This window comes from Ranitomeya imitator, chromosome 7 (genome assembly GCF_032444005.1).
Source record: "Ranitomeya imitator isolate aRanImi1 chromosome 7, aRanImi1.pri, whole genome shotgun sequence".
Taxonomy (NCBI): Eukaryota; Metazoa; Chordata; class Amphibia; order Anura; family Dendrobatidae; genus Ranitomeya; species Ranitomeya imitator.
Window position 1 is genome coordinate 223,302,124 of NC_091288.1, and position 27,903 is coordinate 223,330,026.

A 27,903-nucleotide genomic window follows, 5' to 3' on the forward strand; every position below is an offset into this window, starting at 1 on the left:
TGCTGGGTATTACATGCTGAATCTCTGGAGATTGCTGGGTATTACATGCTGGGTATTACATGCTGGGTATTACGTGCTGAATCTCTGGAGATTGCTGCGTACTACATGCTGGGTATGACATGCTGAATCTCTGGAGATTGCTGGGTACTACATGCTGGGTATAACATGCTGGGTACTACATGCTGGGTACTACATGCTGGGTATTACGTGCTGAATCTCTGGAGATTGCTGGGTACTACATGCTGGGTATGACATGCTGAATCTCTGGAGATTGCTGGGTACTACATGCTGGGTACGACATGCTGAATCTCTGGAGATTGCTGGGTATTACATGCTGGGTACGACATGCTGAATCTCTGGAGATTGCTGGGTATTACATGCTGGGTACGACATGCTGAATCTCTGGAGATTGCTGGGTATTACATGCTGGGTACTACATGCTGGGTATTACATGCTGAATCTCTGGAGATTGCTGGGTATTACGTGCTGAATCTCTGGAGATTGCTGGGCATTACATGCTGGGTATGACATGCTGAATCTCTGGAGATTGCTGGGTATTACATGCTGGGTACTACATGCTGGGTACTACATGCTGGGTACTACATGCTGGGTATTACGTGCTTAATCTCTGGAGATTGCTGGGCATTACATGCTGGGAAAATAGGAGTAATAGGTCCAATTGTAAAGAAACATATAACTTTTATTAATCAAAACAATTAACCCATTACAGACTAGGATGAGGTAGTGATGGCTACTAATGTCCAGACAACCAATGACATACATGTACTGTGCATCCCATACAGTGCTTAGTGCATAATTATGTGTGAGGAAATGAGTGTTAAAGGTGAAACTATTCCAGGGATCATTATAAGTGCGTTCACGATCACTGGAGCCTATAACACCCCCATTAGCATTGCTCACCCATAGTATATCACAGTCCGGACACGTGCCACGCCGACACCCAAGCGCGTTTCGCCTTTCTTTCTCAAGGTGCGGTCAGAGACATTGTCTCCCATACAGCGCCCCCCTGAGCAGTGGTGGGGTCCGGTATTACAGCTCGGCTGTACAGAAGGGAATACTGGAGAGCTGCAATACCCGACCCCACCACTGCTCAGGGGGGCGCTGTATCTACTATAAACGTGCTCCCTAAAAGTGCGGGGAAGTGTGTATCTAATCCCATCTAATCTGCTGAGATACTCGGCTGCAGCGAGCTGACGTCCCCACCTGTTTATTAAGAAAGGAAACTGATAATGAACAGCGATGGTTAATGATATCCCGGGAGGGGCACCGTGTCTGCTCCACCGTAATTTCACTTTCTATATGAGTGCGCAGGGTGTGATCAGCGGCGCAAACACCGAGACCACAGCAGCGAGGAAACAGCGAGGTGAGGTGTGTGATGTCTGTGTACGGCGTGTGTGCGACGGTGTGTGATGTCTGTGTACGGTGTGTGTGCGACGGTGTGTGATGTCTGTGTACGGGGTGTGTGCGACGGTGTGTGATGTCTGTGTACGGCGTGTGTGCGACGGTGTGTGATGTCTGTGTACGGTGTGTGTGCGACGGTGTGTGATGTCTGTGTACGGCGTGTGTGCGACGGTGTGTGATGTCTGTAAGGCGTGTGTGCGACGGTGTGTGATGTCTGTGTACGGCGTGTGTGCGACGGTGTGTGATGTCTGTGTACGGCGTGTGTGCGACGGTGTGTGATGTCTGTGTACGGCGTGTGTGCGACGGTGTGTGATGTCTGTGTACGGCGTGTGTGCGACGGTGTGTGATGTCTGTATACGGTGTGTGTGCGACGGTGTGTGATGTCTGTGTACGGCGTGTGTGCGAAGGTGTGTGATGTCTGTACGGCGTGTGTGCGACGGTGTGTGATGTCTACGGCGTGTGTGTGATGTCTGTGTACGGCGTGTGTGCGACGGTGTGTGATGTCTGTGTACGGCGTGTGTGCGACGGTGTGTGATGTCTGTGTACGGCGTGTGTGCGACGGTGTGTGATGTCTGTATACGGTGTGTGTGCGACGGTGTGTGATGTCTGTGTACGGCGTGTGTGCGAAGGTGTGTGATGTCTGTACGGCGTGTGTGCGACGGTGTGTGATGTCTACGGCGTGTGTGTGATGTCTGTGTACGGCGTGTGTGCGACGGTGTGTGATGTCTGTACGGCGTGTGTGCGACGGTGTGTGATGTCTGTGTACGGCGTGTGTGCGACGGTGTGTGATGTCTGTGTACGGTGTGTGTGCGACGGTGTGTGATGTCTGTGTACGGCGTGTGTGCGACGGTGTGTGATGTCTGTGTACGGCGTGTGTGCGACAGTGTGTGATGTCTGTGTACGGCGTGTGTGCGACGGTGTGTGATGTCTGTGTACGGCGTGTGTGCGACGGTGTGTGATGTCTGTGTACGGCGTGTGTGCGACGGTGTGTGATGTCTGTGTACGGCGTGTGTGTGATGTCTGTGTACGGTGTGTGTGCGACGGTGTGTGATGTCTGTGTACGGCGTGTGTGCGACGGTGTGTGATGTCTGTGTGCGACGGTGTGTGATGTCTGTGTACGGCGTGTGTGCGAAGGTGTGTGATGTCTGTACGGCTTGTGTGCGACGGTGTGTGATGTCTACGGCGTGTGTGTGATGTCTGTGTACGGCGTGTGTGCGACGGTGTGTGATGTCTGTACGGCGTGTGTGCGACGGTGTGTGATGTCTGTGTACGGCGTGTGTGCGACGGTGTGTGATGTCTGTGTACGGTGTGTGTGCGACGGTGTGAGATGTCTGTGTACGGCGTGTGTGCGACGGTGTGTGATGTCTGTGTACGGCGTGTGTGCGACAGTGTGTGATGTCTGTGTACGGCGTGTGTGCGACGGTGTGTGATGTCTGTGTACGGCGTGTGTGCGACGGTGTGTGATGTCTGTACGGCGTGTGTGCGACGGTGTGTGATGTCTGTGTACGGCGTGTGTGCGACGGTGTGTGATGTCTGTGTACGGCGTGTGTGCGACGGTGTGTGATGTCTGTGTACGGCGTGTGTGTGATGTCTGTGTACGGTGTGTGTGCGACGGTGTGTGATGTCTGTGTACGGCGTGTGTGCGACGGTGTGTGATGTCTGTGTACGGCGTGTGTGCGACGGTGTGTGATGTCTGTGTACGGCGTGTGTGCGACGGTGTGTGATGTCTGTGTACGGCGTGTGTGCGACGGTGTGTGATGTCTGTGTACGGCGTGTGTGTGATGTCTGTGTACGGTGTGTGTGCGACGGTGTGTGATGTCTGTGTACGGCGTGTGTGCGACGGTGTGTGATGTCTGTGTACGGCGTGTGTGCGACGGTGTTTGATGTCTGTACAGCGTGTGTGCGACGGTGTGTGATGTCTGTATGGTGTGTGTGCGACGGTGTGTGATGTCTGTGTACGGTGTGTGTGCGACGGTGTGTGATGTCTGTGTACGGCGTGTGTGCGACGGTGTGTGATGTCTGTGTACGGCGTGTGTGCGACGGTGTGTGATGTCTGTACGGCGTGTGTGTGATGTCTGTGTACGGCGTGTGTGCGACGGTGTGTGATGTCTGTGTACGGTGTGTGCGACGGTGTGTGATGTCTGTGTACGGCGTGTGTGCGACGGTGTGTGATGTCTGTACGGCGTGTGTGCGACGGTGTGTGATGTCTGTACGGCGTGTGTGCGACGGTGTGTGATGTCTGTGTACGGCGTGTGTGCGACGGTGTGTGATGTCTGTGTACGGCGTGTGTGCGACGGTGTGTGATGTCTGTGTACGGTGTGTGTGATGGTGTGTGATGTCTGTATACGGTGTGTGTGCGACAGTGTGTGAGGTCTATACGGCGTGTGTGTGCAACGGTGCGTAATGTCTGTATATGGTGTGTGCGACAGTGTGTGATGTCTGTATACGGCATGAGTGCGACAGTGTGTGATGTCTGTGTATACAGCGTGTGTGCGACGGTGTGTGATGTCTGTGTATATGCTGTGTGTGATGTCTATACGCGGTGTGTGATGTCTGTATACGGTGTGTGCGACGGTGTGTGATGTCTGTGTACGGTGTGTGCGACGGTGTGTGATGTCTGTATACGCTGTGTGTGATGTCTATACGGTGTGTGTGCGACGGTGTGTGATGTCTATACGGCGTGTGTGCGACGGTGCGTAATGTCTGTATATGGTGTGTGCGACGGTGTGTGATGTCTGTGTATATGCTGCATGTGATGTCTATACGCGGTGTGTGATGTCTGTATATAGAGCGAGTGTCTATATACGCTGTGTGTGTGACGTGTGTGATGTCTATATACGGTGTGTGTGTGATGTCTGTATATAGAGCGAGTGTCTATATACGCTGTTTGTGTGACGGTGTGTGATGTCTGTGTATACGGTGTGTGTGCGACAGTGTGTGATGTCTGTATACGGTGTGTGATGTCTGTATATACAGCATGTGTGTGTGATGTTTGTGTATACGGTGTGTGTGCGCGATGGTGTGTGATGTCTGTGTACATGGCGTGTGTGATGCCCCTGTATACAGTGTGTGATCCCTCTGTATATGACGTGTGATCCCTCTGTATATGACGTGTGATCCCTCTGTATATGACGTGTGATCCCTCTGTATATGACGTGTGATCCCTCTGTATATGACGTGTGATCTCTCTGTATATGGCGTGTGATCCCTCTATGTACGGTATGTGATGCTTCTGTGTACGGCGTGTGATCCCTCTATGTACGGCGTGTGATGCTTCTGCGTACGGCGTGTGATCCCTCTATGTACGGCGTGTGATGCTTCTGTGTACGGCGTGTGATCCCTCTATGTACGGCATGTGATGCTTCTGTGTACGGCGTGTGATCCCTCTATGTACGGTGTGTGATGCTTCTGTGTACGGCGTGCGATCCCTCTGTGTACGGCGTGTGATCCCTCTATGTACGGTATGTGATGCTTCTGTGTACGGCGTGTGATCCCTCTATGTACGGTATGTGATGCTTCTGCGTACGGCGTGTGATCCCTCTATGTACGGCGTGTGATGCTTCTGTGTACGGCGTGTGATCCCTCTATGTACGGTGTGTGATGCTTCTGTGTACGGCGTGTGATCCCTCTATGTACGGCATGTGATGCTTCTGTGTACGGCGTGTGATCCCTCTATGTACGGTGTGTGATGCTTCTGTGTACGGCGTGCGATCCCTCTGTGTATGGCGTGTGATCCCTCTGTGTACGGTGTAGGATCCCTCTGTGTACACTGTGATCCCTCTGTATACGGCGTGTGATCCCTCTGTGTACGGCGTGTGATCCCTCTGTATACGGCGTGTGATCCGTCTATGTACAGCGTGTGATGCTTCTGTGTACGGCGTGTGATCCCTCTGTATATGGCATGTGATCCCTCTGTATACGACGTGTGATCCCTCTGTGTACGGCGTGTGATCCCTCTGTATATGGTGTGTGATCCCTCTGTATACGACGTGTGATCCCTCTGTGTACAGCGTGTGATGCTTCTGTGTACGGCGTGTGATCCCTCTGTATATGGTGTGTGATCCCTCTGTATACGACGTGTGATCCCTCTGTGTACGGCGTGTGATCCCTCTGTATATGGCGTGTGATGCTTCTGTGTACGGCGTGTGATCCCTCTGTGTACGGCGTGTGATCCCTCTATGTACGGTGTGTGATGCTTCTATGTACGGCGTGTGATCCCTCTGTGTACGGCATGTGATGCTTCTGTGTACGGCGTGTGATCCCTCTATGTACGGTGTGTGATGCTTCTGTGTACGGCGTGTGATCCCTCTATGTACGGTGTGTGATGCTTCTGTGTACGGCGTGTGATCCCTCTATGTACGGTGTGTGATGCTTCTGTGTACGGCGTGCGATCCCTCTGTGTACAGTGTGTGATGCTTCTGTGTACGGCGTGTGATCCCTCTATGTACGGTGTGTGATGCTTCTGTGTACGGCGTGCGATCCCTCTGTGTACGGCATGTGATGCTTCTGTGTACGGCGTGCGATCCCTCTATGTACGGTGTGTGATGCTTCTGTGTATGGCGTGTGATCCCTCTATGTACGGTGTGTGATGCTTCTGTGTACAGCGTGTGATCCCTCTATGTACGGTGTGTGATGCTTCTGTGTACGGCGTGCGATCCCTCTATGTACGGCATGTGATGCTTCTGTGTACGGTGTGTGATCCCTCTATGTACGGTGTGTGATGCTTCTGTGTACGGCGTGTGATCCCTCTATGTACGGTGTGTGATGCTTCTATGTACGGCGTGTGATCCCTCTGTGTACGGCATGTGATGCTTCTGTGTACGGCGTGTGATCCCTCTATGTACGGTGTGTGATGCTTCTGTGTACGGCGTGTGATCCCTCTATGTACGGTGTGTGATGCTTCTGTGTACGGCGTGTGATCCCTCTATGTACGGTGTGTGATGCTTCTGTGTACGGTGTGTGATGCTTCTGTGTACGGCGTGTGATCCCTCTATGTACGGTGTGTGATGCTTCTGTGTACGGTGTGTGATGCTTCTGTGTACGGCGTGTGATGCTTCTGTGTACGGCGTGTGATCCCTCTGTGTACAGTGTGTGATGCTTCTGTGTACTGCGTGTGATGCTTCTGTGTACGGCGTGTGATCCCTCTATGTACGGCGTGTGATCCCTCTGTATACGGTGTGTGATCCCTCTATGTACGGCGTGTGATGCTTCTGTGTACGGTGTGTGATGCTTCTGTGTACGGTGTGTGATGCTTCTGTATACGGCGTGTGATCCCTCTGTATACGGTGTGTGATCCCTCTATGTACGGCGTGTGATGCTTCTGTGTACGGCGTGCGATCCCTCTGTGTACGGCATGTGATGCTTCTGTGTACGGCGTGTGATCCCTCTATGTACGGTGTGTGATGCTTCTGTGTACGGCGTGTGATCCCTCTATGTACGGTGTGTGATGCTTCTGTGTACGGCGTGTGATCCCTCTATGTACGGTGTGTGATGCTTCTGTGTACGGCGTGCAATCCCTCTGTGTACAGTGTGTGATGCTTCTGTGTACGGCGTGTGATCCCTCTATGTACGGTGTGTGATGCTTCTGTGTACGGCGTGCGATCCCTCTGTGTACGGCATGTGATGCTTCTGTGTACGGCGTGCGATCCCTCTATGTACGGTGTGTGATGCTTCTGTGTACAGCGTGTGATCCCTCTGTGTACGGCGTGTGATCCCTCTATGTACGGTGTGTGATGCTTCTGTGTACGGCGTGTGATCCCTCTGTGTACGGTGTGTGATGCTTCTGTGTACGGCGTGTGATCCCTCTATGTACGGCGTGTGATGCTTCTGTGTACTGCGTGTGATGCTTCTGTGTACGGCGTGTGATCCCTCTGTATACGGCGTGTGATCCCTCTGTATACGGTGTGTGATCCCTCTATGTACGGCGTGTGATGCTTCTGTGTACGGCGTGTGATGCTTCTGTGTACGGCGTGTGATCCCTCTATGTACGGCGTGTGATCCCTCTATGTACGGTGTGTGATGCTTCTGTGTACGGCGTGTGATGCTTCTGTGTACGGTGTGTGATGCTTCTGTGTACGGCGTGTGATCCCTCTATGTACGGTGTGTGATGCTTCTGTGTACGGCGTGCGATCCCTCTGTGTACGGCATGTGATGCTTCTGTGTACGGCGTGCGATCCCTCTATGTACGGCGTGTGATGCTTCTGTGTACGGCATGTGATGCTTCTGTGTACTGCGTGTGATGCTTCTGTGTACGGCGTGTGATCCCTCTGTATACGGCGTGTGATCCCTCTGTATACGGTGTGTGATCCCTCTATGTACGGCGTGTGATGCTTCTGTGTACGGCGTGTGATGCTTCTGTGTACGGCGTGTGATCCCTCTATGTACGGCGTGTGATCCCTCTATGTACGGTGTGTGATGCTTCTGTGTACGGCGTGCGATCCCTCTGTGTACGGCATGTGATGCTTCTGTGTACGGCGTGCGATCCCTCTATGTACGGTGTGTGATGCTTCTGTGTACGGCGTGTGATCCCTCTATGTACGGCGTGTGATCCCTCTATGTACGGTGTGTGATGCTTCTGTGTACGGCGTGCGATCCCTCTGTGTACGGCATGTGATGCTTCTGTGTACGGCGTGCGATCCCTCTATGTACGGTGTGTGATGCTTCTGTGTACGGCGTGTGATCCCTCTATGTACGGCGTGTGATCCCTCTATGTACGGTGTGTGATGCTTCTGTGTACGGCGTGCGATCCCTCTGTGTACGGCATGTGATGCTTCTGTGTACGGCGTGCGATCCCTCTATGTACGGTGTGTGATGCTTCTGTGTACGGCGTGTGATCCCTCTATGTACGGCGTGTGATCCCTCTATGTACGGCGTGTGATCCCTCTATGTACGGTGTGTGATGCTTCTGTGTACGGCGTGCGATCCCTCTGTGTACGGCATGTGATGCTTCTGTGTACGGCGTGCGATCCCTCTATGTACGGTGTGTGATGCTTCTGTGTACGGCGTGCGATCCCTCTGTGTACGGCGTGTGATCCCTCTATGTACGGCGTGTGATCCCTCTATGTACGGTGTGTGATGCTTCTGTGTACGGCGTGCGATCCCTCTGTGTACGGCATGTGATGCTTCTGTGTACGGCGTGCGATCCCTCTATGTACGGTGTGTGATGCTTCTGTGTACGGCGTGCGATACGTCTGAGTATAATACTATTATTTGCCATTGGTTCATCTGATTCCTGTTCTGCACAGACAGAACGTTTCGCCGTTTCTGTGACTTGTGCGTCCTCTGCGTCCTGTTACGTCCCGGGAGTTACCTGTGGCCCCAGTACAGGGCAATGATGGGGGAAGTTTCCCGCCTCCGTCTTGTCCAGTTCCCTCCTCTGACATCACCCATAGTTTGGTGTGAGGTGACCCCACAGGTGATGCTCAGGGTGTCTCCCGCGATGGCGGCGCTCACCACGGTGCCCATTCCATTAGTGTAGAAGTTACCGCGGGTGACGTGCACTGTCCATGTGGTTGTCGGCGGTCTCCTCCTGGAGTTGTCAGCTGGGCTGATCTCCTATTTTTCTGGTGTCTCGCCGGTGACATCACTTGCTGGTGCAGTGACATCATCAGCTCGGTGTCCACCATCCTCATGTTGGGGTGATGTTAACCGCTGTTTTTGGGGTTCTGTTCCAGCGTTGTCTGTAGACCGCAGGTCACGATGGTGCTGGTCGGTGTCTTCTCTCGAGAGGATGAATCTACTTATAACTGGTTGGTGAAAGTCCTTGTGAGCAGCCGCAGTGTGAACGACGTCCGATGTGTGACCATCACAAACAGATTCCAGAACTTCCAGGAAGAGACGGAAAAGTGCGACTTTGGCATTCTCTACCACACGAAGAAGCGCGGAAGGGTCAATGTCACCGACGTCGTAGACTCCCTGTACGATGAGGAGCTGCGGTTACTCTGCGAGGTGTACGGTGAGGGTGATTCACATCTTTACATGGGGCCGTGCTGTCGGAGTCAGGTGTCTACCATATATCTACAGTGGGTACGGGAAGTATTCAGACCCCTTTACATTTTTCACCCTTTGTTTCATTGCAGCCATTTGGTAAATTCAAAAAAAGTTCATTTCTTCTCATTAATGTTCACTCTGCTCCACATCTTGTCTGAAAAAAAACAGAAATGTAGAAAGTTTTGCAAATTTATTAAAAAAGAAAAATTGAAATATCACATGGTCATAAGTCTTCAGCCCCTCTGCTCAGACTCTCCTATGTAAGTCCCATGCTGTCCATTTCCTTGAGATGGTTCTCCTCCTTCATTGGAGTCCAGCTGTGTGTAATTAAACTGATTGGACTTGATTTGGGACGGCGCACACCTGTCTATATAAGACCTCACAGCTCACAGTGCATGTCAGACCACGTGAGAATCATGAGGCCAAAGGAACTGGCCGAGGAGCCAGAAGAAGTTTGGGACCACCAGACGTCTTCCTAGACCTGGCCGTCCAGCCAAACTGAGCAATCGCGGGAGAAGAGCCTTGGTGAGAGGTAAAGAAGAACCCCAAGATCATTGTGACTGAGCTCCAGAGATGCAGTAGGGAGATGGGAGAAAGTTCCACAAAGTCACCTATCACTGCAGCCTCAACGACTCGGGCCTTTATGGCAGAGTGGCCCGACGGAAGCCTCTCCTCAGTGCAAGACATCATTCATTAATGATCTGGTAGAAGGTTTACACAGTAAAATATCGATATTTGCAGATGATACAAAACTATGTAAAGCAGTTAATACAAGAGAAGATAGTATTCTGCTACAGATGGATCTGGATAAGTTGGAAACTTGGGCTGAAAGGTGGCAGATGAGGTTTAACAATGATAAATGTAAGGTTATACACATGGGAAGAGGGAATCAATATCACCATTACACACTGAACAGGAAACCACTGGGTAAATCTGACAGGGAGAAGGACTTGGGGATCCTAGTTAATGATAAACTTACCTGGAGCAGCCAGTGCCAGGCAGCAGCTGCCAAGGCAAACAGGATCATGGGGTGCATTAAAAGAGGTCTGGATACACATGATGAGAGCATTATACTGCCTCTGTACAAATCCCTAGTTAGACCGCACATGGAGTACTGTGTCCAGTTTTGGGCACCGGTGCTCAGGAAGGATATAATGGAACTAGAGAGAGTACAAAGGAGGGCAACAAAATTAATAAAGGGGATGGGAGAACTACAATACCCAGATAGATTAGCGAAATTAGGATTATTTAGTCTAGAAAAAAGACGACTGAGGGGCGATCTAATAACCATGTATAAGTATATAAGGGGACAATACAAATATCTCGCTGAGGATCTGTTTATACCAAGGAAGGTGACGGGCACAAGGGGGCATTCTTTGCGTCTGGAGGAGAGAAGGTTTTTCCACCAACATAGAAGAGGATTCTTTACTGTTAGGGCAGTGAGAATCTGGAATTGCTTGCCTGAGGAGGTGGTGATGGCGAACTCAGTCGAGGGGTTCAAGAGAGGCCTGGATGTCTTCCTGGAGCAGAACAATATTGTATCATACAATTATTAGGTTCTGTAGAAGGACGTAGATCTGGGGATTTATTATGATGGAATATAGGCTGAACTGGATGGACAAATGTCTTTTTTCGGCCTTACTAACTATGTTACTATGTAAAGCCGCATAGAGTTTACTAAAAAAAACACATGAAGGACTCCCAGGCTATGAGAAATAAGATTGTCAGGTCTGATGAGATGAAGATAGACCTTTTTGGTGATAATTCTTAGCGGTATGTGTGGAGAAAACCAGGCACTGCTCATCACCTGCCCAATACAATCCCCACAGTGAAACATGGTGGAGGCAGCATCATGCTATGGGGGTGTTTTTCAGCTGCAGAGAAAGGACGACTGGTTGTCATTGAAGGAAACATGAATGCGGCCAAGTACAGAGATCATGGATGAAAACCTCTTCCAGAGTGCTCTGGACCTCAGACTTGGCCGAAGGTTCACATTCCAACAAGACAATGACCCTAAGCACACAGCTAAAATAACAAAGGAGTGGCTTCAGAACAACTCTGTGACCATTCCTGACCGGCCCAGTCAGAGCCCTGACCTAAACCCAATGGAGCATCTCCGGAGAGACCTGAAAATGGCGTCCACCAACGTTCCCCATCCAACCTGACGGAACTGGAGAGGATCTGCGAGGAAGAATGGCCGAGGATCCCCAAATCCAGGGGTGAAAAACTTGTTGCATCATTCCCAAGAAGACTCATGGCTGTACTAGCTCAAAAGGGGCTTCTACTCAATACTGAGCAAAGGGTCATTTCCAAAAGTTTCTACATTTCAGTGTTTTTCAGTCACGATGGGGTGCAGAGTGGACATTAATGAAGAAAAAATGAAGTTTTCTGAATTTACCAAATGGCTGCAATGAATCAGAGTAAAACATTTTAAGGGGTCTGAATATGTTCCGTACCCACTGTACCTGGCGCTTCTACTAGGAGGTGGTACAGCGTCTCCACTATCTCCGACCCTGTCAACCCAAACGGTTAAGCCTTGATCAGTTTGAGGGTCTCCATCCCGCAGGTGCGGCCTCATCCCCTTGTTCATCCCCTCCGTCCCTTGGGTGCGGCCTCAGACCAATCTGTCGCTTTGTTGCGGCCTCAGACCCTTCCGTCCCCCAGTGCTGCCTCGGGCCCCCCATCACACATTCGGGGATTTGTCCATCTTTGTTTCTGCTCTCCCTATATTTGCTATTGGTGGTCGGTCTTCCGTGATTAGAAACCTGCAGCGATCCCACTGATTCACCATCTTGACACCCCCTTACATATGCTGATTACCTAAACTATAGTCTGACTCACTTCAAGGGGTGGTCCGGGCTTAGAGAAATGTCCCTGTGTAGTTTTTGGAAAAGCAGCGCCACATCTGTTCTTAGGTTATGAAGGTAATCGCACCGCAGACACATTCAATTGAATTTGACTGATTTGCATTACCGGGCAGAGCCATGTAGAGTGGTGGCGCTGCGTCTGCAAGGGAACAACCATTATTTTTTGTAATTCTGCACGACCCTTGTAATTCGACTTCTAAAGAGGCAGCTCAATGGTCACCACGTACATCATCTTCACCCCCTGCCTGGCATCTGCACGGGGTGGCGAAATGGGTGAAAAGACTGGGAACAGCAGCAGCCATGATGCACCTGCGCCTCTGCCTGCGCCTTCACCTGCGCCTCTGCCTCCGCTTGCACCTTCACCTGCGCCTCTGCCTCCGCTTGCACCTTCACCTGCGCCTCTGCCTCCGCTTGCACCTTCACCTGCGCCTCTGCCTCCGCTTGCACCTTCACCTGCGCCTCTGCCTCCGCTTGCACCTTCACCTGCGCCTCTGCCTCCGCTTGCACCTTAACCTGCGCCTCTGCCTCCGCTTGCACCTTCACCTGCGCCTCTGCCTCCGCTTGCACCTTCACCTGCGCCTCCGCTTGCACCTTCACCTGCGCCTCCGCTTGCACCTTCACCTGCGCCTCTGCCTCCGCTTGCACCTTCACCTGCACCTCTGCCTCCGCTTGCATCTTCACCTCCGCTTGCACCTTCACCTGCACCTCTGCCTCCGCTTGCACCTTCACCTCCGCTTGCACCTTCACCTGCACCTCTGCCTCCGCTTGCACCTTCACCTGCGCCTCTGCCTCCGCTTGCACCTTCACCTCCGCTTGCACCTTCACCTGCGCCTCTGCCTCCGCTTGCACCTTCACCTGCGCCTCTGCCTCCGCTTGCACCTTCACCTGCGCCTCTGCCTCCGCTTGCACCTTCACCTGCGCCTCTGCCTCCGCTTGCACCTTCACCTGCACCTCTGCCTCCGCTTGCACCTTCACCTCTGCCTCCGCTTGCACCTTCACCTCCGCTTGCACCTTCACCTGCGCCTCTGCCTCCGCTTGCACCTTCACCTGCGCCTCTGCCTCCGCTTGCACCTTCACCTGCGCCTCTGCCTCCGCTTGCACCTTCACCTCCGCTTGCACCTTCACCTGTGCCTCTGCCTCCGCTTGCACCTTCACCTGCGCCTCTGCCTCCGCTTGCACCTTCACCTGCGCCTCCACTTGCACCTTCACCTGCGCCTCTGCCTCCGCTTGCACCTTCACCTGCGCCTCCGCTTGCACCTTCACCTGCGCCTCTGCCTCCGCTTGCACCTTCACCTGCGCCTCTGCCTCCGCTTGCACCTTCACCTGCGCCTCTGCCTCGGCTTGCACCTTCACCTGCGCCTCTGCCTCCGCTTGCACCTTCACCTGCGCCTCTGCCTCCGCTTGCACCTTCACCTGCGCCTCTGCCTCCGCTTGCACCTTCACCTGCGCCTCTGCCTCCGCTTGCACCTTCACCTGCGCCTCTGCCTCCGCTTGCACCTTCACCTGCGCCTCTGCCTCCGCTTGCACCGTCACCTCCGCTTGCACCTTCACCTGTGCCTCTGCCTCCGCTTGCACCTTCACCTGCGCCTCCGCTTGCACCTTCACCTGCGCCTCCGCTTGCACCTTCACCTGCGCCTCCGCTTGCACCTTCACCTGCGCCTCCGCTTGCACCTTCACCTGCGCCTCCGCTTGCACCTTCACCTGCGCCTCCGCTTGCACCTTCACCTGCGCCTCCGCTTGCACCTTCACCTGCGCCTCTGCCTCCGCTTGCACCTTCACCTGCGCCTCTGCCTCCGCTTGCACCTTCACCTGCGCCTCTGCCTCCGCTTGCACCTTCACCTGCGCCTCTGCCTCCGCTTGCATCTTCACCTGCGCCTCTGCCTCCGCTTGCACCTTCACCTGCGCCTCTGCCTCCGCTTGCACCTTCACCTCCGCTTGCACCTTCACCTGTGCCTCTGCCTCCGCTTGCACCTTCACCTGCGCCTCTGCCTCCGCTTGCACCTTCACCTGCGCCTCCGCTTGCACCTTCACCTGCGCCTCTGCCTCCGCTTGCACCTTCACCTGCGCCTCTGCCTCCGCTTGCACCTTCACCTGCGCCTCTGCCTCCGCTTGCACCTTCACCTGCGCCTCTGCCTCCGCTTGAACCTTCACCTGCGCCTCTGCCTGCACCTTCACCTGCGCCTCTGCCTCCGCTTGCACCCTCACCTGTGCCTCCGCTTGCACCTTCACCTGCGCCTCTGCCTGCACCTTCACCTGCGCCTCTGCCTCCGCTTGCACCTTCACCTGCGCCTCTGCCTCCGCTTGCACCTTCACCTGCGCCTCCGCTTGCACCTTCACCTGCGCCTCCGCTTGCACCTTCACCTGCGCCTCTGCCTCCGCTTGCACCTTCACCTGCGCCTCTACCTCCGCTTGCACCTTCACCTGCGCCTCTGCCTCCGCTTGCACCTTCACCTGCGCCTCTGCCTCCGCTTGCATCTTCACCTGCGCCTCTGCCTCCGCTTGCACCTTCACCTGCGCCTCTGCCTTCGCTTGCACCTTCACCTCCGCTTGCACCTTCACCTGCGCCTCTGCCTCCGCTTGCACCTTCACCTGTGCCTCTGCTTGCACCTTCACCTGCGCCTCTGCCTCCGCTTGCACCTTCACCTACGCCTCCACTTGCACCTTCACCTGCGCCTCCGCTTGCACCTTCACCTGCGCCTCTGCCTCCGCTTGCACCCTCACCTGTGCCTCCGCTTGCACCTTCACCTGTGTCTCCGCTTGCACCTTCACCTGTGCCTCCGCTTGCACCCTCACCTGTGCCTCCGCTTGCACCTTCGCCTGCGCCTCTGCCTCCGCTTGCACCTTCACCTGCGCCTCTGCCTCCGCTTGCACCTTCACCTGCGCCTCTGCCTCCGCTTGCACCTTCACCTGCGCCTCTGCCTCCGCTTGCACCCTCACCTCTGCCTCCGCTTGCACCTTCACCTGTGTCTCTGCCTCCGCTTGCACCTTCACCTGCGCCTCCGCTTGCACCTTCACCTGCGCCTCTGCCTCCGCTTGCACCTTCACCTGTGTCTCTGCTTGCACCTTCACCTGTGCCTCCGCTTGCACCTTCGCCTGCGCCTCTGCCTCCGCTTGCACCTTCACCTGTGTCTCTGCTTGCACCTTCACCTGTGCCTCCGCTTGCACCCTCACCTGTGCCTCCGCTTGCACCTTCACCTGCGCCTCTGCCTCCGCTTGCACCTTCACCTGCGCCTCTGCCTCCGCTTGCACCTTCACCTGCGCCTCTGCCTCCGCTTGCACCTTCACCTGCGCCTCCGCTTGCACCTTCAACTGCGACATTTATCTGTACATATCGGAAATAACAGAAATCCATCGCATCCCGGTATCCATAGCAGAACATTTTGAATTCACTACGATCAGTAAATAAAAGGAAGACGATTTTCTTCTTGGTTTACAAGGCGTCTGTCACCCCCAAAATGCAAACTAAACATTTCCCTCTCGGACTTGACCCCCTATAACAATCCCACCAGCAGAGCGTCCATCTCACATCCTGATTACATTGTTGCCTGCTCAGAGCGAGCGCTGCCTGAACTTCATCCCTGTTCCTGGGCACCGACACTGCAGGAGCCCTCCCACACACCGTGTCTGCCAGTGACTATGCAAATTGCTTCTTCAATTTGCATATTTACTTTCCCAGGGGAGCATGCATGGCCTATAGGTCTCCTCGCTCTGACATGCCAGGCCTGGCTTGTCTCTCTCCACAAGGACACCTTAGATGCCGGTGATTAATCACAGCCCCATACTCAGGTGACTGTATACACAGCCATCAGTCGATTCCCCCACGTTATTTTCCATTGGTGACTTTTTCAGGAAGAAATAATGTCCTGGTGGTGATCGATGATTTGGAGAGCAGCAGCGAAGAGGAGAAGTCCAGGATCCTCTCTCATCAGCAGAGTATCGGGAAATTCGCCCTGGATCTGTTCCTCTTCAGCTCTGCAGATAAAGCCAATCTTTATGGAAGTGGGTACCAGTCCTCGGTTAGTGCCCTGCGATCTCTGGAGGAGATGAAGAGGATAATAAAAGGTAAAACTAAACATGGGGGGCTAGAAACTAAAATATAGGGGCTAGAAACTAAACATGAGTAGCTGGAAACTAAACCTGGGGCTAGAAACTGAACAATGGGGGGAAATAGAAACTAAACATGGGGGGCTAGAAACTAAACATGGGGGGGCTAGAGATAAAAATATGGGGTGGAAACTGAACATGGGGGGCTAGAAACTAAACCTAGGGGTGGAAACTAAAATATAGGGCCTAGAAACTAAACATGAGTGGTGGAAACTAAATATGATGGGCTAGAAACTAAACATGAGTAGCTAGAAACTAAACATGTTGGGCTAGAAACTAAACCTGGGGGCTAGAAACTGAACAATGGGGGGGAGGGGGGGCTAGAAACTAAACATGTGGGGCTAGAAACTAAATATGGGGGTGGAACCTGAACATGTGGGGCTAGAAACTAAATATGGGGGTGGAACCTGAACATGGGGGGCTAGAAACTAAATATGGGGGCTAGAAACTGAACATGGGGGGCTAGAAACTAAACATGTGGGGCTAGAAACTAAATATGGGGGTGGAACCTGAACATGGGAGCTAGAAACTGAACATGGGGGGCTGGAAACTGAACATGGGGGGCAGGAAACTGAACATGGGGGGCTAGAAACTAAATATGGGGGGGCTAGAGACTAAACATGAGGGGCTAGAAATAAAAATATGGGGTGGAAACTGAACATGGTGGGCAGGAAACTGAACATGGGGGGCTAGAAACTAAACCTAGGGGTGGAAACTAAAATATAGGGCCTAGAAACTAAACATGAGTGGTGGAAACTAAATATGGTGGGCTAGAAACTAAACACGAGTAGCTAGAAACTAAACCTGGGGGTAGAAACTGAACAATAAGGGGGCCTAGAAACTAAACATGGGGGGCTGGAAACTAAATATGGGGGTGGAACCTGAACATGGGGGCTAGAAACTGAACATGAGGGGCTAGAAACTAAACATGGGGGGGCTAGAAATAAAAATATGGGGTGGAAACTGAGCATGGTGGGCAGGAAACTGAACATGGGGGGCTAGAAACTAAACCTAGGGGTGGAAACTAAAATTTAGGGCCTAGAAACTAAACATGAGTGGTGGAAACTAAATATGGTGGGCTAGAAACTAAACATGAGTAGCTAGAAACTAAACCTGTGGGCTAGAAACTGAACAATGGGGGGAGGGGGGGGGCGGAGGCTAGAAACTAAACATGGGGGCTATAAACTGAACATGGGGGGGGGGGGGGCTGGAAACTGAACATGTGGGGCTAGAAACTAAATATGGGGGTGGAACCTGAACATGGGGGATAGAAAATGAACATGGGGCTAGAAACTAAACATGGGGGGATAGAAAGTAAACATGAGTGGTGGAAACTGAACATGGGGGGTATAGAAACTGAACATGGGAGGGCTAGAAACTATACATGGTGGGCTATAAAGTAAACACGGGGGGTTGAAACTAAATATAGGGGCTAGAAACTAAACACGAGTGGTGGAAACTAAACATGGGGGGCTAGAAACTAAACATGGGGGGGGCTAGAAACCAACCCTGAGGGGTGGAAACTAAACCTGAGGGGGCTAGAAACTAAGCATAAGGGGTGGAAACTAAACCTGGGGAAATAGAAACTGAATATGAGAGCATAGTAACTAATCATGGGGCCTGGGACCTAAACTGGGGGTATTGAGGACAGCAAGACAAAGCTACAAATCTAATAAAAAAAGTAAGATGTTATTCTTTCTTTTTGCAGGTGCCAAGCACAGGGCAAGCACCCCGGTAAGTGCCGACCCACAGACTGCACACATTACACTAATACACAAACGGCTTTAGCAAAATTTGGGCTTCTTACTCCAGCAGATACTTCATCAAGACCAGAGTACAAACCAGTAATCTCCATGAATAGGGACCATCATTTCTATGTGTAAATCTAGAAGTGGGAGTCAGAGTGCACAATATGGTGACACCCTATGGAGGGAGAGTGGTAGTGACGCTGACCTGGTGTAGGGAGAGTAGGAGACTGCTGGTGACTCTCACCTGGTGGAGGGAGAGTAGGAGACTGCTGGTGACGTTCACCAGGTAGAAGGAGAGTAGGAGACTGCTGGTGACACACACCAGGTAGAAGGAGAGTAGGAGACTGCTGGTGACTCTCACCTGGTGGAGGGAGAGTAGGAGACTGCTGGTGACGTTCACCAGGTAGAAGGAGAGTAGGAGACTGCTGGTGACACACACCAGGTAGAAGGAGAGTAGGAGACTGCTGGTGACTCTCACCTGGTGGAGGGAGAGTAGGAGACTGCTGGTGAAGCTCACCTGGTGGAGGGAGAGTAGGAGACTGCTGGTGACGCTCACCTAGTGGAGGGAGAGTAGGAGAGTGCTGGTGACACACACCAGGTAGAAGGAGAGTAGGAGAGTGCTGGTGATGCTCACCAGGTAGAAGGAGAGTAGGAGACTTCTGCTGATGCTCACCTGGTGGAGGGAGAGTAGGAGACTGCTGCTGATGCTCACCTGGTGGAGGGAGAGTAGGAGAGTGCTGGTGACGCTCAGCTGATGGAGGGAGGATAGTAGTATGCTGGTGACGCTCATCTGGTGGGGTGAGAGCAGGAGAGTGCTGGTGACGCTCACCAGGTAGGAGAGTAGGAGAGTGCTGGTGACACTCACTAGGTAGGAGAGTGCTAACATAGTAACATAGTTAGTAAGACCGAAAAAAGACATTTGTCCATCCAGTTCAGCCTATATTCCATCATAATAAATCCCCAGATCTACGTCCTTCTACAGAACCTAATAATTGTATGATACAATATTGTTCTGCTCCAGGAAGACATCCAGGCCTCTCTTGAACCCCTCGACTGAGTTCGCCATCACCACCTCCTCAGGCAAGCAATTCCAGATTCTCACTGCCCTAACAGTAAAGAATCCTCTTCTATGTTGGTGGAAAAACCTTCTCTCCTCCAGACGCAAAGAATGCCCCCTTGTGCCCGTCACCTTCCTGGTGCTGGTGACGTTCACCTGGTGGAGGGAGAGTAGGAGACTGCTGGTGATGCTCATCTGGTGGAGGGAGAGCAGGAGAGTGCTGGTGATGCTCATCTGGTGGAGGGAGAGTAGGAGAGTGCTGGTGATGCTCACCTGGTGAAGGGAGACAAGGACAGTGCTGTGAAGAGAGAGTAAGAGAGTACTGGTGTTGCTCACGTGTTGAAGGGAGAGTAGGACAGTGCTGGTGACGTTCACCTGGTGGAGGGAGAGTACAAGACTGCTGGTGACACTCACCTGGTAGAGGGAGAGTGCTGGTGACACTCACCTTGTGGAGGGAGAGCAGGAGAGTGCTGGTGACGCTCACCTTGTGGAGGGAGAGTAGGAGAGTGCTGGTGACGCTCACCTGGTGGAGGGAGAGTAGGAGAGTGCTGGTGACGCTCACCTTGTGGAGGGAGAGCAGGAGAGTGCTGGTGACGCTCACCTTGTGGAGGGAGAGTAGGAGACTGCTGGTGATGCTCACCTGGTGTAGGGAGAGTAGGAGACTGCTGGTGACGCTGACCTGGTGTAGGGAGAGTAGGAGACTGCTGGTGACGTTCACCAGGTAGAAGGAGAGTAGGAGACTGCTGGTGACTCTCACCTGGTGGAGGGAGAGTAGGAGACTGCTGGTGATGCTCACCTGGTGGAGGGAGAGTAGGAGACTGCTGGTGACGCTCAACTAGTGGAGGGAGAGTAGGAGAGTGCTGGTGACACACACCAGGTAGAAGGAGAGTAGGAGACTGCTGGTGATGCTCACCTAGTGGAGGGAGAGTAGGAGAGTGCTGGTGACACACACCAGGTAGAAGGAGAGTAGGAGACTGCTGGTGATGCTCACCAGGTAGAAGGAGAGTAGGAGACTTCTGCTGATGCTCACCTGGTGGAGGGAGAGTAGGAGACTGCTGCTGATGCTCACCTGGTGGAGGGAGAGTAGGAGAGTGCTGGTGACGCTCAGCTGATGGAGGGAGGATAGTAGTATGCTGGTGACGCTCATCTGGTGGGGTGAGAGCAGGAGAGTGCTGGTGACGCTCACCAGGTAGGAGAGTAGGAGAGTGCTGGTGACACTCACTAGGTAGGAGAGTAGGAGAGTGCTAACATAGTAACATAGTTAGTAAGACCGAAAAAAGACATTTGTCCATCCAGTTCAGCCTATATTCCATCATAATAAATACCCAGATCTACGTCCTTCTACAGAACCTAATAATTGTATGATACAATATTGTTCTGCTCCAGGAAGACATCCAGGCCTCTCTTGAACCCCTCGACTGAGTTCGCCATCACCACCTCCTCAGGCAAGCAATTCCAGATTCTCACTGCCCTAACAGTAAAGAATCCTCTTCTATGTTGGTGGAAAAACCTTCTCTCCTCCAGACGCAAAGAATGCCCCCTTGTGCCCGTCACCTTCCTGGTGCTGGTGACGTTCACCTGGTGGAGGGAGAGTAGGAGACTGCTGGTGATGCTCATCTGGTGGAGGGAGAGCAGGAGAGTGCTGGTGATGCTCATCTGGTGGAGGGAGAGTAGGAGAGTGCTGGTGATGCTCACCTGGTGAAGGGAGACAAGGACAGTGCTGTGAAGAGAGAGTAAGAGAGTACTGGTGTTGCTCACGTGTTGAAGGGAGAGTAGGACAGTGCTGGTGACGTTCACCTGGTGGAGGGAGAGTACAAGACTGCTGGTGACACTCACCTGGTAGAGGGAGAGTGCTGGTGACACTCACCTTGTGGAGGGAGAGCAGGAGAGTGCTGGTGACGCTCACCTTGTGGAGGGAGAGTAGGAGAGTGCTGGTGACGCTCACCTGGTGGAGGGAGAGTAGGAGAGTGCTGGTGACGCTCACCTTGTGGAGGGAGAGCAGGAGAGTGCTGGTGACGCTCACCTTGTGGAGGGAGAGTAGGAGACTGCTGGTGATGCTCACCTGGTGGAGGGAGAGTAGGAGACTGCTGGTGACGCTCACCTAGTGGAGGGAGAGTAGGAGACTGCTGGTGACACACACCAGGTAGAAGGAGAGTAGGAGAGTGCTGGTGACACACACCAGGTAGAAGGAGAGTAGGAGACTGCTGGTGATGCTCACCTAGTGGAGGGAGAGTAGGAGACTTCTGCTGATGCTCACCTGGTGGAGGGAGAGTAGGAGAGTGCTGGTGACGCTCAGCTGATGGAGGGAGGATAGTAGTATGCTGGTGACGCTCATCTGGTGGGGTGAGAGCAGGAGAGTGCTGGTGACGCTCACCAGGTAGGAGAGTAGGAGAGTGCTGGTGACACTCACTAGGTAGGAGAGTGCTAACATAGTAACATAGTTAGTAAGACCGAAAAAAGACATTTGTCCATCCAGTTCAGCCTATATTCCATCATAATAAATCCCCAGATCTACGTCCTTCTACAGAACCTAATAATTGTATGATACAATATTGTTCTGCTCCAGGAAGACATCCAGGCCTCTCTTGAACCCCTCGACTGAGTTCGCCATCACCACCTCCTCAGGCAAGCAATTCCAGATTCTCACTGCCCTAACAGTAAAGAATCCTCTTCTATGTTGGTGGAAAAACCTTCTCTCCTCCAGACGCAAAGAATGCCCCCTTGTGCCCGTCACCTTCCTGGTGCTGGTGACGTTCACCTGGTGGAGGGAGAGTAGGAGAGCCTGGTGATGCTCATCTGGTGGAGGGAGAGTAGGAGAGTGCTGGTGATGCTCACCTGGTGAAGGGAGACAAGGACAGTGCTGTGAAGAGAGAGTAAGAGAGTACTGGTGTTGCTCACGTGTTGAAGGGAGAGTAGGACAGTGCTGGTGACGTTCACCTGGTGGAGGGAGAGTACAAGACTGCTGGTGATGCTCACCTTGTGGAGGGAGAGCAGGAGAGTGCTGGTGACGCTCACCTTGTGGAGGGAGAGTAGGAGAGTGCTGGTGACGCTCACCTGGTGGAGGGAGAGTAGGAGAGTGCTGGTGACGCTCACCTTGTGGAGGGAGAGCAGGAGAGTGCTGGTGACGCTCACCTTGTGGAGGGAGAGCAGGAGAGTGCTGGTGACGCTCACCTTGTGGAGGGAGAGTAGGAGAGTGCTGGTGACGCTCACCTTGTGGAGGGAGAGCAGGAGAGTGCTGGTGACGCTCACCTTGTGGAGGGAGAGTAGGAGAGTGCTGGTGATGCTGACCTGGTGGAGGGAGAGTAGGAGAGTGCTGGTGATGCTCATTTGGTGGGGTGAGAGCAGGAGAGTGCTGGTGACGCTCACCTGGTGGGGTGAGAGCAGGAGCCTGGTGGTGACGCTCACCTTGTGGAGGGAGAGTAGGAGAGTGCTGGTGACGCTCACCTTGTGGAGGGAGAGTAGGAGAGTGCTGGTGACGCTCACCTGGTGGAGGGAGAGTAGGAGAGTGCTGGTGACTCTCACCTGGTGGAGGGAGAGTAGGAGACTGCTGGTGATGCTCATCTGGTGGGGTGAGAGCAGGAGAGTGCTGGTGACGCTCACCTTGTGGAGGGAGAGTAGGAGAGTGCTGGTGACGCTCACCTTGTGGAGGGAGAGTAGGAGAGTGCTGGTGACGCTCACCTTGTGGAGGGAGAGCAGGAGAGTGCTGGTGACGCTCACCTTGTGGAGGGAGAGTAGGAGAGTGCTGGTGACGCTCACCTTGTGGAGGGAGAGTAGGAGAGTGCTGGTGACGCTCACCTGGTGGAGGGAGCATAGGAGAGTGCTGGTGACGCTCACCTTGTGGAGGGAGAGTAGGAGAGTGCTGGTGATGCTCACCTGGTGGAGGGAGAGCAGGAGAGTGCTGGTGATGCTCATCTGGTGGGGTGAGAGCAGGAGAGTGCTGGTGACGCTCACCTGGTGGAGGGAGCATAGGAGAGTGCTGGTGACGCTCACCTTGTGGAGGGAGAGTAGGAGAGTGCTGGTGATGCTCACCTGGTGGAGGGAGAGCAGGAGAGTGCTGGTGACACTCACCTGGTGGAGGGAGAGTAGGAGAGTGCTGGTGATGCTCATTTGATGGGGTGAGAGCAGGAGACTGGTGGTGATGCTCACATTGTGGAGGGAGCATAGGAGAGTGCTGGTGATGCTCACCTGGTGGAGGAAGAGTAGGAGAGTGCTGGTGATGCTCACCTGGTGGAGGAAGAGTAGGAGAGTGCTGGTGATGCTCACCTTGTGGAGGGAGAGTAGGAGAGTGCTGGTGATGCTCACCTTGTGGAGGGAGAGTAGGAGAGTGCTGGTGACGCTCACCTGGTGGAGGGAGCATAGGAGAGTGCTATGTAAGTATGAAGGTAAGCAGCCGCTGCCCCCCAGCCAGTGGATAAATCCTTCAGGAGACATTGGATCCAGTTGGATGAACACGTTGGTGGCTGGAAGAAATAAATTCTTCAGAAATGATGACGAGGATAAGGCTTTTTATTCACAATGCGTTTCTACACCGTACCGGTGTCTTTATCAGTTGAGTATAACAAATGTTCAAAGCACAACAACAGATCAAAGGCCCAAAATACACAGGGAAGACCCCCAGAAACAATGAAACCAATAGGGAACTTGGGAAGGGAGGAAAGTTCACCTGGAAGTTACAAACTGATTAAAGTTAGAGGGGAAAAAATGGGATCAAACGTATTAATGATAAAGTGTAACAGATGACAAATGATTGGAAGGTGGGAGAAGAGCCCAGGAAGGGCCGGGGGATAGGAGCCCCGGGGGGAATATTTAACAGCGGAGAAACCCAGGCTGAAGAGGGAAAGTGGACAGAGGAAAGAAGGGAGCTATACGTATGATAACAGAGAAATGAAGGACACATCAGTACAGAGACGTGATTGGAGAGTAGGAAATGTGGGAGAAGACCCCAGGATGGGCCGGGGGATAGAGGTCAGGAAGGCAGCGTCAGATGGACCCGTGTAAATCCGCCAACACCAGACTCTAGAGGAGACGTGTCCCAAGCAATGACAAATCGCACTTCTCTATCGGCATCTGATGGCCCTTATCTGTCCCCCATGGCGGTGCCCAGACCACAAGGTCCAAACAGACAAGAAGGGGAGAACATGAGCGGCCCGGACCTCAGCCCCATCCTATAATGGACGTTTCTCCGGGTCTGACCTCACAGATGCTCTTCTGGATGAAGGGGAAACATTTCCCACAAACTCCTCCAAAATCTTGGAGAACTCCTTCCCTTGAGAGCAGTCGCGCACAGCGTACATCCACTCACATACACCACCCGCCTGTCTACCTGGATCATGTGTTTATTATTTCAGGGTGGGGAGCGATGGACAGACGGACACATCTCCGTGGCCTCCGGTCTCCGCATGGTAAGTTTTCTTGGATATTTCCGCCGTTTTTTCCTCCTCCATGTTAGATATCAGCAGATGCCGGGTTCTGGACACAAATTCAGGTCTACATGTTCAGGGTCTTTCTGGGTGACCCCATAATCCAGGCCCTGGCATGTGAAACTTACAGGCCCATGTTGCCCCCATCCTTCTCCAGATGGGGGTCTGCATTACTAACATCACCCTGCCTGAAGGAAGTCAAGAGTTACTACAAGACCTAGATTTCCTATAATACCGCCACGCCATGACCTCCCAGTGACGGAATCCTGCCATGTGGCGCTTACCAGTGCCCGACATCATTACCTGACTGCAAGTTTGTGATTTGTGCACGTGTAGTCAAATACTGATTGCTGGGACCGGTAAGCGGAGCGGGATCCTAATGGTGCGCACATTGCACTCTATACTACACACTGTGAGGGTCTGCAGAACCCGGACCACCCCTATAAGAAACATGATTGTACCAAGACCAATATCAGCATCAACCCTGCAGTACAATAGATGAATAATACCGCCACTCCATTCCCGCATATTCCCAGCATATACAGTAGTGATAATACTCATCAGTATCCTTACATATCACCGCCACACAGTGACCATATAGTGGTGACATCAGGTCTACACCCGTGACGTCTCGCTGATTGTTGTCGCTCATTGTCTTTTCTTTTCCTTTCGGCCCAGACCGCTATGACCTCTTCTTCCATCCATAACGCTCCCTGCAGAATGTAACACAGACATCACTGGTTACTGCTTCTCCAGCGCATCCTCATATTCTCCGCCACACAGCACTATAGCCAGTGCCGCAGACAGTAATGGTGCCCCCCGTGCCCTGCACCATAATATCATTGTCAATGCTGCGATACCCGGACTAACGAACCCCTACATACTAAACTATACAAAGACCAATATTGGCAGTATCCAAGGCCAGATGTAGACCAGGGGCAGGACTTACCGCTGACGTTCTTTCTGATGGAGTCGTTCACTTTTCCCGCCTTTTCCATCTGGCCCAGACCGACATAACGACTTCTCCGGCCAGGACTCGTCTGCAGAGAATACAACAGACACATCTGACTTCTCACATCTCCAGCACCGTCCATATCTATGCCCAACCTGCACAGACCCCTCATCCTGCCGATACCCCAATACTGAGCCGCTGCTGTGTGTGACCCTAATACTGCACCTGTAGCAAGGAACAGTGACTCCAATACTTAAAAAATGATATCATTGCTGTAGTCGCCCCCTCCCCCAAAACATTGCTACTCAGACGATGTGCTAGAAAGAGGGAGATATCCTCCTTGGAACATTTATAAAGGTCCATGATCCCCCATCCAGTAGTGACGACCCCCCACACACAGTATGATGCACCCCACAGTCCCCCACACAGTAAGATGCACCCCACGGTCCCCCACACACAGTATGATGCATCCCACAGTCCTCCACACACAGTATGCTGCCCCCACAGTCCTCCACACACAGTATGATGCACCCCACAGTCCCCCACACACAGTATGATGCACCCCACAGTCCCCCACACACAGTACGATGCACCCCACAGTCCCCCACACATAGTATGATGCACCCCACCGTCCCCCCACACAGTATGCTGCCCCCACAGTCCTCCACACACAGTATGATGCACCCCACAGTCCCCCACACACAGTATAATGCACCCCACAGTCCCCCACACACAGTATGCTGCCCCCAGAGTCCCCCACACACAGTAGGATGCACCCCACAGTCCCCCACACACAGTATGCTGCCCCCTCAGTCCCCCACACATAGTATGATGCCCCCCACAGTCCCCCACACACAGTATGCTGCCCCCAGAGTCCCCCACACACAGTAGGATGCACCCCACAGTCCCCCACACATAGTATGTTGCCCCCACAGTCCCCCACACACAGTATGATGCACCCCACAGTCCCCCACACACAGTATGCTGCCCCCACAGTCCCCCACACACAGTATGATGCATCCCACAGTCCCCCACACACAGTATGATGCACCCCACAGTCCCCCACACATAGTATGATGCCCCCCACAGTCCCCCACACACAGTATGCTGCCCCCACAGTCCCCCACACACAGTATGCTGCCCCCACAGTCCCCCACACACAGTATGATGCACCCCACAGTCCCCCACACACAGTATGATGCACCCCACAGTCCCCCCCCCCCCACATGCAGTACAATGCACCCCACAGTCCCATCAAATAGTATGATGGCCTATTAACATAAATCCCCAAAAGCAAATAGTCACCTATTACTAGTTCCGGTCCACTGCAGCCTCTGTTTCCTGTCACATATACAGTGGGCCAGTGGCAGCGCAGCGATGCAGTGATGTGATCCCGCAATATCGTCCCCTGTATGGCGCCGACCTCTTTCAGACCGCAGTTCTGCAGCAGCCTGTGTCCTGCTGGAGTCAGTGGTGGAGCAAGGAGTCAGTGGCGCTCTGCTCCTTCACAGCAGTGGACGCCGAGCTGTTACCATATTGTCGGCATGAGGACGCGGATACTGTCAGGTGTTGTGATTTGGCATTTTCCAGAATGGCCGGCCTGGCCCCGAACATGGTGCCACATAGTCATGTCGGTGTTCCTCCTGGATTCTGACGTGTAACACCAATGTTCTTTCTCTTTCAGAATCGCCGAAGGATGATTGTCGCCATCGCTTGTGCAGCCATTACTGTGATCATTCTCGTCATAGTGTTGAGCACTTCTCATCAGGGTGGGAATACTACGCCCCACACCACGGTGGCCCCAGCTCGGCACGTCACCATCTTGGCTACCACTCCCTACAACCACAGCTCTGTGTGACTATGAGCCCCACCCAGTCAGTGAGGTCATCAGCTGGTGACAGCTAGTCCGGCCCCCGCGGAGCTTCACATCTCCAGTTTTGGCCTGATTTCTTATTAGTCCTCGTTTTGTTCCTATTCGGCCAGGATCGGGTTAAACATCTGTTCTCACAATCCAGTAAAAATGTTCACTAAGGAATAAACAGACGATCTGCTGACAGCGACTTCATTGTATGGTGTGTACATTCCTGCTCAACGCATCAATCCACTGCGGAACACTGGGGAAAACGTAAAGGTTATATATATCCCTCCACCAGGGGGAGCCGTGCTGTACACAATGGTTGTTCTATATTCCTCCACCAGGGGGAGCCGTGCTGTACACAATGGTTGTTCTATACTCCTCCACCAGAGGGAGCCGTGCTGTACACAATGGTTGTTCTATATTCCTCCACCAGGGGGAGCCGTGCTGCACACAATGGTTGTTCTATATTCCTCCACCAGAGGGAGC

The 27,903-nt window shown here is 53.2% G+C and overlaps 1 protein-coding gene across 1 annotated transcript; it reads left to right on the forward strand.

Annotated features, from left to right (window-relative positions):
• The first annotated feature begins 1,318 nt into the window (after positions 1-1,318).
• LOC138645687 (uncharacterized) lies at positions 1,319-27,629 on the forward strand. Its single transcript, XM_069735155.1, has 6 exons — positions 1,319-1,384; positions 9,096-9,376; positions 16,128-16,340; positions 18,091-18,116; positions 24,536-24,589; positions 27,244-27,629. Exons 2-6 carry the CDS (start codon positions 9,121-9,123, stop codon positions 27,415-27,417), a joined length of 723 nt encoding a protein of 240 aa, XP_069591256.1. The 5' UTR covers positions 1,319-1,384; positions 9,096-9,120; the 3' UTR covers positions 27,418-27,629.
• Positions 27,630-27,903: the final 274 nt, after the last annotated feature.

What these genes read in the sequence shown, in the direction of transcription:
- LOC138645687 (XM_069735155.1), top strand. Translation starts at nt 9,121, where the DNA reads ATGGTGCTGGTCGGTGTCTTCTCTCGAGAGGATGAATCTACTTATAAC. An exon ending in GTTACTCTGCGAGGTGTACG is followed by an intron (nt 9,377 to 16,127) that starts GTGAGGGTGATT and finishes TGACTTTTTCAG; the next exon opens with GAAGAAATAATGTCCTGGTG. An exon ending in GATGAAGAGGATAATAAAAG is followed by an intron (nt 16,341 to 18,090) that starts GTAAAACTAAAC and finishes TTCTTTTTGCAG; the next exon opens with GTGCCAAGCACAGGGCAAGC.